This window comes from Dendropsophus ebraccatus, chromosome 13 (assembly GCF_027789765.1).
Source record: "Dendropsophus ebraccatus isolate aDenEbr1 chromosome 13, aDenEbr1.pat, whole genome shotgun sequence".
NCBI classification, from domain to species: domain Eukaryota; kingdom Metazoa; phylum Chordata; class Amphibia; order Anura; family Hylidae; genus Dendropsophus; species Dendropsophus ebraccatus.
Window position 1 is genome coordinate 50,642,853 of NC_091466.1, and position 11,156 is coordinate 50,654,008.

At 41.3% G+C, this 11,156-nt stretch overlaps 1 protein-coding gene across 2 annotated transcripts in view; it reads right to left on the reverse strand.

Annotated features, from left to right (window-relative positions):
- ARMH4 (armadillo like helical domain containing 4) overlaps nt 1–10,519 on the reverse strand; it is a 115,458-nt gene extending 104,939 nt beyond the window's left edge. For both annotated transcript variants that reach the window (XM_069950116.1, XM_069950115.1), the window contains exon 1: nt 10,306–10,519. In XM_069950116.1, coding sequence (XP_069806217.1) covers nt 10,306–10,351 — 46 coding nt within the window. In that variant the 5' untranslated portion in view covers nt 10,352–10,519. The remainder of the gene's footprint in view (nt 1–10,305) is intronic.
- Between the last annotated feature and the right edge of the window lie 637 nt (nt 10,520–11,156).

The following is an 11,156-nucleotide window of genomic DNA, read 5'->3' on the forward strand; positions in this document are numbered from 1 at the left end:
GACCACCCACTTGACTCTTAAAGCCCAGAATGTGTTGCAACAGCATAATTGTATGTATATAGATAAAATAGTCATATAAACAACCACTTCTGAGCTCAGCAGCCAAGAACAAATCATAAACACTTTGGTGTCCTCTGCCTACATTTCCATGTACAGGAAAACAGGGACAGTATGTTTATGCAACGTTGCCCCTTTAGGCTATGTTCACACTACGTAAGTTCCGTAGTAATCACTGCCATTGCTGCCGATTAGCAACAATGGCCATGATTACTATGGAACTTATGTAGTTCTGCAGCTGAGGGAATCCCGGCCGGAGTGTATACACATAGTATACCCTCGGCCGGAATCCCTAGCGGTGCCGCAAAAAACTGATATGTCAGTTTTCTGCGGCCGCTATTCATTGAATAGCAGTCGCAGAAAACCTGTCAGTGCACACAATGGAGCGTGAGGCTCTGGACACACGCTCCATTGAGTGCAGCGGAAGTGTAGATCATCCGGCTGGTACTTTAGTACCGACCAGGATAATCTTCTCTGACACTTGCCGTTAAACCCTACAGGCCCTGATGACAAACTCTATTAAAATTCAGTGGGAGCTTGTAAACCTTACTTTTAATAAATAAATATCCACATAACTGGTGATGGTACAGATGAGATAGGTGAAGGTTGACCATTCATTTGGACTACAGCTAGCTTTTCCATTCCTTAAAAAACTTTAATGTTTAGCTTGTTTAGACTCCTCATGTTTATATTTCCCAGAACAAAATGAATGGTCAGTTGGAATCCTTTTTTTTTTTTTTTTTGATCAAAAATGAATGAAAAATGAATGAAAAAAACAGATGCATTGTGTGCATTGACTTCCATTGAAAAAAAAAAGGTCAAAAGGGATCTGGGTTTTTTTGTTGTTTGTTTTGACACACAAAAATGAGGTTGACTACATTTTTGTATACATAAAAAAAAACATCCGTTTTTGTTTTGTTTTTTTAAATGGAAGTCAATGGAAAAAACGGATTTAAACAGATGCACACAAATGCATCCATTTTTTCATCCGTTTTTTTGTTTTTTTTTGCAATTAGTGTGAACCCAGTGTATTTTTTTTTTCTAAAGGGTATGGGGGTCTTAAAGGGGTATTCCCATCTCAACTAATATGGTTAAACTTGGAGTGCTCTCTGCCGTCTGAAAGCAGTCTGAACGTTTTAATCCGCAACGTCGTATCTTTCGCGGACTGTTAAAATTAGTATAACGGGATTCTGTGATCTATCCGCTTATGGTTGATTGAACATGGTGTTTTCCCGTCCGTCACAAGCAGAGTGGAGGCGCCCGGGGCTGGCTTTTCTTCCTCTCTTCCTTTTTTTTTTTTTTTTTTTTAAGTCTTTATTTTCTTTACAAATACAACCAATAAAAACAAAATTTGTCACATTCCAAAAGTAAATAAGAATGATTTTTCACAATAGCAGACAAATCTAGAGCCACCCGCCACCGGTTTAACATATATTAACATTATTACCCCATAACCTACCCCTACCTACCCCCCCCTTACCCACCCCTAATGCAGAGTGAAGGGAAAAAAGAAAAAGAAAAAAAAGAAATAATAATAATAATAATTAGAAGAACAGATTAAATGTGTTCCTCTCTACCTTTAATAAATCTGTTAACAGCGGCTTGTTGACAGTTTCTAAATTATACTGAGTAGAAAGAAAGTTGACAAATTAGAGATAAAGAATATACAGTAATGATGTAGTGATGCTAAATGTAACACTGGCTGGCTATGTAGCCTGTTAGTCAAACGTGGGGCTTTACTTCTAATGAAAGGGATTCTCCACCTCAAACAATCCCTGTTAAGGAGGGTCCCCTGACAATAAGCGTCCTCTTGCTGGGATCTATAGAGGTCAGCTGTAGAGTAATATCATACATGTAGAAATAAGCTGTATTACTGCCATGTGTCCCAGTCTGACTGCAGGTCTAGTGATCTGAACTAACAGCGTCACAGATCAATATGATGTTATTAGTTCCGGTCACTAGATCCACGGTCAGGCCAGGGCTTGCGGCAATAATACGGTCTGTAGTATGTTCATGTAACATTTCCCATAATCTATGCTGACCAAACCCACTAATCTAAGCAAGACTGGATGACATTTTATATGACATAGGATCATATATGATATGTATAGGGGTCCTTCTGATGGATGATGCTGGGGGGAGGAGCTGGAGTTGGACTAGCCTGATACCTAACGGTATCTAACCCATCAAATATTTTGCTAGCAGCGGATCAATGAGAGAGCCTATGTGGCACTACGCTTTCGGCCCTGGACTAGGCATTACACAGTGTCTCAGTTTTACATGTGGCAGAATGGAGTCTAAAGAAGTACTTAAAGGAGACCTGTCACCCCCGGTGCCAGGGTGACAGGCTCCCGACCCCCCCGTTACAGCCCCCTATACTCACCTCATCCCGCCGGGTCCCGCTTCCTGATCCAGTCGGGTCACGGAGATATGAGTGCCCGAAGCCCGGCGCACGCGCTCACAGGAGAGTCAGATGCTCATAGAGAAAAATTTGGGGAGTCCCATGCTCAGTCATTCTCTATGGGAATCGGACTCTCCTGTGAGCGCGTGCGCCGGGCTTCGGGTGCTCATACTGTATCTCCGTGACCCGACCGGATCAGGAAGAGGGACCCGGCGAAATGAGGTGCGTATAGGGGGCTGTAACGGGGGTCAGGAGCCTGTCACCCCGGCACGGGGGATGACAGGTCCTCTTTAAAGTGTTACTCTCACTTTTAACATATCACACAGATATATCAAAAGTTTTCATTGATCTCAGTGCTTATGGTACGTTTACACAGAGAGATTTATCTTACAGATTTTGGAAGCCAAAGCTAGGAACAGACTATAAAAAGGGAACAGGTCATAAAGGAAAGATTGAGATTTCTCCTCTTTTCAAATCCAGTGCTGGCTTTGGCTTCCAAAATCTGTCAGATAAATCTCTGTGTAAACGCACCATTAGACTCCCACTAATCACTAGATTGGAAATGGAGGAGGAGGAGTAATGTAAATCTCCATAGAAATTCTCTCCTGCTTTGGACAGTTCCTGTCACGGACAGAGGTGGCAGCAGAGAGCACTGTATCAAACTGGAAAGAATACACTGCTTCCTGCAGGACATACAGCAGCTGATAAGTACTGCAAGGTTTGAGATTCTTAAATAGAAGTCATTTACAAATATGTATAATTTTCTGACACCAATTGGTTTTGAAAACTTTTTTTTTCACCCGAGTATCCCTTTAAGTACATAGTACACTATGTATACTATGTGTATTATGTATGTATGTTGTAGCCTATAGGAAAAATTACACATGTAATTGCCTCTAGAAATTCCTTAAACCCTGGAAATCTTGGAAATAATATAGGTCATTTTTTTAACTTCTCTGTATAACAGGGGACAATTGCATTAAATAAAGCAGTGGGTAAATAAAGAGTCCCTTTAAATGGCATCAAGTAGTTTGCCTAACACAGTAGAGGTTAATTCTGAAGAGACAATTCATGTCCCATGATGAGTTCTGCCAAAGACTCTAAATTGTATCTGAGTCAAGTGACACTATATTCCGCTATTCCCCAGTTGGTACAGATAATATGTCGCTTTGTAAAACATTATCCACAAGGACAAGTAGACTAATGATATGATGGCATTCATTATAACACAGGCCTATGATGAGTGCTGGGCCTACTTCTATCTGTTCCAGGTTATTTATCCAGTACTTACACAGCTTTACCTACTTCAACCCCATTATATTATATATATATATATATATATACACATTGTATTATGTCCTTGCACTGTAATGATTAATAATGTTATTACGGGTCAATTCAAAGTCATTCAAATTTATATCCTACCTATATATAATTTTAACTGGGCTGTCACATTTTACAGTGTCCATGTCTGATCTTCCGCCCATTAGGGAGAAACAACCAAAAAAAAATGTGTGAGAGCACAGCCTATGTTTATGGCAGGAAATATGATGCATATAGCAAAGGTATCCATAGACCCCAATCACCAGAAGACACAAAAAAAAATAATTGCCCTACATTTGGGTGATTTTATTTAATTGTTTAACTGTTGGATGGAACAGATAAGACCTCTATGCTGTTCCATAGAGCAGGATATTGTATATTAAAACATATATTGCATACAGGGTCGAGAAATGGCTGGGCCCCATAGCAAACTTTTGTTTGGGCCCTCCCCCCTTGCTGACTGGCCACTAAGCTGTCAAGTCTAGTCATAACTGCGTAACTGCAAGTGCTGGAGTGCTTCCAAATAATGGGACATTTGCAGGTCCTGGGAGACTGAGAGAACCACTCGGCCACCTGGTGCTGCAAATGATGAGAGCTGAGGGGGCCCAGAGTATTGCAGGAGCAGACCACAGGGCCTACTGATGTGGTGGGCCCCATAGCAGCTGCTATGGCTGCTACAGTGGTAGTTACGCTTTTGATTGCATTGTATATATATATTTTTTCACCATGTATGACAGATAATACTAATGTACTGCCACAAGCCATACAGAGGAGGGAGACATCTAGGAGTGCCCCAATGTATATCCCAGCCGGACACTGCAAGGTGAGTGACTCAGCCTACAATCTCATGCAAGATGATGGTGGGAAAATTATGGCTGTCGCATACATAACAATATGGGACTCTGCATTGTTTTAAATGCAGAAATTGGTGTTTTAAGCCACCAAAACAGCATGACTTTTGCCATGTGAATATTCCTTTAGGTTGAGGTTCATATATAGTGGAAGTGCTCAGGATTTTCTGTACAGCCATGCACTGAGGAAAAAATCCATGCAGACAGACTTGTGGTGCAGATTTCAAATCTACAACATGTCAACAAGCCGGAGATGCTGCAGATTATTGCCGCTTATCCCAACTTACTTCAATGGGGAGGTCAAAGTCTGCAATAACTCCCCATTTTGCTGTAACTCCTTAGCAAAACCTGCAGGTGCGGATTTTTTAACACAGATATTTCTTTTTTATTTACACAATAACAGTGGTAAATCTACATGATATGGTGCGCATTTTCCACTGCAATTTCAGTGCATTCTCTTTTCCGCTGCATTTCAGATGTACGTGGCTCTAATGTTAGGCTGGGGCTAAACTGCGACATGAGTTGCAGACAGCAAACATGTATGTGACTTCCTATCATGCAAATTTGTTACAGTTGTGATTTGACTATAAAAACAGTGCACTCTTCCACAGTGCACTTACATGAGACTAGGGCTGCATTCACATGTCCTGTGTTCTGTCCATGAAACATGGCCGACTCGGACATTGAATGCAAGACCAGGACCTTTCCTCTGGACAGCATGATGTATCAACTTATGTCGGCAGCGGGGAAACTCTTTAAATTGCAGCGGCACTGTAATGAAAGAGTTTCCCTCGCTGCCGGCATGATGTTGATCTGTGTCGCCCGTTTTCACGTACAGAACACAGGACGTGTGAATACTGCCTTAGGGTCCTATTAGACAAATGAATTAACGATAAACAAGAGCTAATCATTTACCATATTGCACAGAACGATAGTTGTTAGTTACAATTGTTACTGAGATTGTTTACTCCATCTAATCTAATGAATGAACGATGTGGAATTATGGTGCGTTTACACTTAACGATAATCGTACGAATTTGCGCGATAACGATCGAATTCGAACGATAATAGTACGTGTAAACGCAGTGAACGATCAAACGACGAACGATACATCGCTCATTTTGATCTTTCAACATGTTATCAAATCGTCGTTCGTCGTTCACAAAAAATTCGCAAATCGTTCCGTGTGAACAGTCGTTCGTCGATTTAACCAATGTGTGAGACAGGCTTAAGCGTTCGCAAAACAATCGCAAAACGAATTTTCCGTACGATATATCGTACCGTCTAAACGCTGCTCGCTATGAAAAAAAAATCGTTACTCCGACATCGTTAATCGTACGATCGGGCCAATTATCGTTACGTGTAAACGCACCATTACACTGAACGATTAGTGAATGAATGCGGAATTACCGCGAATAATTTGCGAAGGTTAACAATGATTTAAAGGCCCTGTTACAAGAAGTGATTAACGTCCATACTTGGCCGATCATCGGACGATAATCGCTTAGTGTAATAGGGCTTGTTGAAAGGTCACGACGTCAGCTGATTGTGATCTTTTAACATGCTGAAACAAAACGATCAGCACAGAGACTCTGCTGCGCGATGCTCTGTGCAACAGGAGTGGCGACAGCAGACCGCCGCTCTCTTCTATGGGCCACCTGCAGCTTCCTGCGCTTCCTGCCCCCCCTTGATGTTTGTGTGTGTAATAGCACAGATAGCGAGCAGGGAACAAGGAGGAAGCGACTGCTGATCTGACAGGTCGGCTCTCGCTTCCTCCTCCACAGGAGTTCATGTAATAGAGGCTTTAGGTTCAGCTCAAAAGATGCAATCAATTCACACAAAACGATTATCGCTTAAATGATATGACGATTTTTGGAGCGATAATCGTCCCATGTAATAGGGCCCCTACATTGAAATCAATGAAAGCAAAGCTGCATGCAGATTGCCACCTGCAAACTAAAAACTGTCAAATTTGAATTTTGAGGGGATTGCCATGATGATTAGAACCTAAAAAAGTATACCTACACAGACCAACCGCCCTATCTTAGAAAAAGGTACCCCAAGATGTAAATTTGCAGCTAACATTTCAGAGACTAATGCTGCGTTTACACGATCATTTAACAATTTTAAAACAACGGTTTGTTTTTTATAACGAAAAATCGTTATTGCGATCGTTTTAAGATCGTTTTAAGATTGCTTAAGCCTCTGGTTACACAAAGCGATCTGCAAATTTTTAGCGAACAACCGACGACAATTTTCAGAACATGTTGAAAGATCAAAATGAACGATTCCTCGCTTGTCGCTTGATCGTTTGCTGCGTTTACACGAGCCGATTATCACTCAAATGTGATTGTTATCACGAAAATTCGATCGATAATCATTCCGTGTAAACGCAGCATATCCCATTCATTTTTAATCTGGCCTGAAGAAGACCCTTAATATGCTGATGAATGGAAGAGATTTTCATGTTCATAAATTCCTATAACATGAAAAAAAAACAAATGAAGTAAAATAGTAAAGTTCTAAATTTCCACCCAGTCAGCAAATTTGGGGATTAGTTTTTAGAGAATGACAGTAGACATATTTAATCTTAATGATATTGCTGAAAATTGGCCAAATCTAATGTCATCCTGTGGATAAGAGTATGTTCACACTGAGTAAATCAGACGGAGTTCTGCGGCGAAACTCTCCGCTGCAGAATCCAACCTGCTTCAGTGTGCCATAGCCTGTCTATGGGAGAGCTTGTGCGCCTCCGCTGCCGAGTCGAGAGCACCTGATTTACTCAGTGTGAACATGCCCTTATAAACGATTGCAGCATAAAAGCCCCAGTCTATATATTCAGAGAAGCCCTTAGTAATGTTTGATTGGTAGTACCTGGAGCGGTACTGGACTATGATTTTATATATATATATATATATATATATATATATTTTTTTTTTTTTTTTTTTTTTTTTCAGTCGTTAGATGATAAATTCTTCTGGCTTCTATAGGATTTAAATTTAGCTAGGGATACACTGATAAAGTGCCAGTTCACTATACTGCTGCATGCCCAAATCATACCTATTCATTTCAATGGACCAAATATAGTGACTATGATTGGACAACTCCTACATGTATACGCCTATTTACATTATCCAGAATCAATAGTGTGGTATGGTGAACTATTGATTCCAGCTGAATAAGCATATTTGTATGAGAAGTGATCTGGACATAGTCACTAGCTGTCCGGGCCATTGAAATAAATGTGCTCTCTATACAACATTAGCAACAAAATGTAATAAATTCTGTGTGAACCCAGACCAATACTGCTGGATTTTAAGGCTATGGTCCCAACAGTACAATAATACTGAAATATGGCAATAATTTATATTATACCTGTTCACACAATTTATATACCTGTTCACACATTGTTTTATTTTCACTCAAAATTATGGCTGTATTTTGCTATTATTTTACCGTGTGTGAACCTAGCCTGAACCAGAGTCCATCATAATGACATATCTTTGCAAATGGGCTGAATATAATCAACAGCAGATTAGACTCAGTCCACTGAAATTAATGGGCATCACTCAGGTATGTTCTGCCAGTATCTTGTCTAATTTATATGTATCTCTTCCCTTTAAATGGAAATAGACACGTAGACCTGTTTCGAAGTCCTAAAGTTGCAAGGTCCAATGGATTCCGTCGCTCATACCCACTCACGGCCGCACGCCTTTTCACCAGCTCCATAGACATCATTCTATGGGCAGGACAATTCCGCTATCTGCCGAAAGAATCTAAATTTTTTCTGCGGAATCCGCCAGTGCATAGAATGGTGTTTATGGCATGGGGGGGAGAGGTGCGCGGCTGTGAGCAGGCACGAGCGACGGAATCCGACGGAATTTATCCGCGCTGATTCCGTAGTGTGAACCCACCCAAGTCTGTAATAACCTATAAAAGGGTACTCCAGCGAATAAGGTTTTGCTTATAAATCAATTGGTTTCAGACAGAGATTTGTAATTTACTTGTATTGAAAAATCTCTAGTCTTCCAGTACTTATCAGCTGCTGTATGTCCTGCAGAAAGTGGCGTATTCTTTCCAGTCTGACACAGTGCTCTCCACTGCCACCTTTATCCGTGACAGGAACTGTCCAGAGAAGTAGAAAATCACCATAGAAAACCTCTCCTGCTCTCCAGACTGGAAAGAATACCACTTACTGCAGGACATACAGCAGCTGATAAGACTTGAGATTTTTTGAAAGGAGTAAATTACAGAAAGATTTTTTTTATTATTATTATTATTTTTTTTATTTTTTTTGCTGGTATACCCCTTTAGGCTATGTTCACACTGTGTATGAATCCGTCCGTAGATCATACGCCGCTGTACATGTGCGGCTGAAACTACGGGCGTGGGAAAAATAGACATGCGGCCGGATGCGTACGAACCGCGAACATACGCTCGCAGTACAGTTATGCTTCCCTAGCTTGTTTCGAAGCGATCTGAGGCAGGTCATTTACTTAAGTTAAGTTCTACGGAATCATTTGGTGCTATAGAAATAAAAGAATAATTATCATTGTTTCTTTAATCTGATTGTAAAGGCTTGTCCTGGCAATAAGTTGATCAGTGCAGGTCCTGGCGATTAGTTAGTATCGCTTCGACATACGGTACATGGGTTATTGTTATATTACATGATGTTCATTCAAATGAATGGTGACATATAATGTAAGAACACCAAAGTGGGGTCAAAATTTTTGCTCATGGCTCATATACGGCACAGACCTATTGTATATAATCTTCACATTTCTGTTTACAGCCAAGTAAAACCTAGTTTGATAAACAATGTGAACCTTCGCTGCGATCTGGGTACTAGTCATATAACAAGTATTTCTGGTACAGCAGCTACAGACATAGACAAGATTTTCCAGATCTCACCTCCAGTCACATTTTCACACATTTCTTTTCTTTTTTCTCTCTCTCTCTAATACAAATGAATGCAAATACGCCTTCAGTGAGACAATCGGCCATGTTGACAGCGTCTTTTCTGTACACCATTATGGAACAGGCTGGTGCTATAAGCCTTAATGAGGCTAATGATCTAATATTCAGGATTTTGGGAAAGTTGGGTGAGAGCCTTTGGTGGTGGGCATGTTGACAGCGTCTTTTCTGTACACCATTATGGAATAGGCTGGTGCTATAAGCCTTAATAAGGCTAATGATCTAATATTCAGGATTTTGGGAAAGTTGGGTGAGAGCCTTTGGTGGTGGCCATGTTGGTCACCCAGCTTTCCTACAGGAACTTGAGAGGAGGAGGAAGTCAGAAACTGACAGACTAAAGTTTTGTTTACCTAATTCTATACATTTATTTGTAAATAACTTTGATGGAAAGGTAAACAAAGTGCACACCCAGTCAAGGAGACATGTGCCAGCCTCTGAATATAAAATAAAGTTAGGGGTGCCTTCCTGTGCCAGCCTGGGCACTGTATGAACACATCAGTTGCTACATTTTAGTCTGCACCATAGAAACATAGAAATTCTAACAGAACAGGGTAAACATTGCTGCTATGACTTGCTGTGCATTCTCTCCCTACTGCAAAAGGCAAAGCCTGCCCAGAGCTGCTCTTATGTCATCTGCCCTTACATATATGACGAAATAACACATCATAGTAAAGGTGGCATCATACAGAGGAGCCTTACCAGCCAGCCTTGTGTGCAGCCTGCTCTTGCAATGAGCCATTGGCATCAGTCATGTCCAGTGAGCATCCTCCTCCTCCTCTCCATGCATCCAGGGCTGCCCTTATAACAATCAGATGCTGGAATTGATCTTCCTCTCTGGTCTCCAGTGCAGGACCCGCCCAGGCTGGTGCTATTCTCCGGAGAGGGGCAGGTAACACACATCAATCTGGGAGCCAGGCTCTACAGCCCCAGCCTGGTAACGCGCATGCGCAGCCCTCCTCCCTCTTTGCCCACACCATTCATTCCAGTCTGCAGATGTAGTCACAGCATGGGCTGAAGGGGTGCAGGGGAAGTGACCTCTACTCTGTTATATAGGCTGCTGCTTGTGACTAGGCAGTGTCAGTCATCCCAGGTTAATCGATGACATTGCAATATACTTTCCTATTCCAGCACAGACACCATGCAGACATGAGCCAGGGATTATATTGCATTCATCCAAGGGTGATTGTGCTTTACCTACAATATAATGTAATCATTAGCTTCCTTCTATAATATTATTCTGCAGTTTCTTAGTTTTGTCTGTTCCTGGGTGACAACTATTGGCTACTATCGCTACATGCACTAAACTTTTTAAAGAGATTTCCCCAGAATCCTGATCAATTAAAGAGACCCTCAAAGGAAAATAATTTTCCCCTTATGGCAGTGACATTAGGATATCATTCAGGTTCTGTTAGGCTGCATTCACACTTTCAGTGTTTTTCCCGGTCCGTGATTGTGGTCCGGCAGCAACCTCCATGATTCGTGCAAAACAGTCCGTTTTTCATCCGTTTTGCATCCGTTTTGTATCAGTGTCCGTTTTTTTCATGGATCTG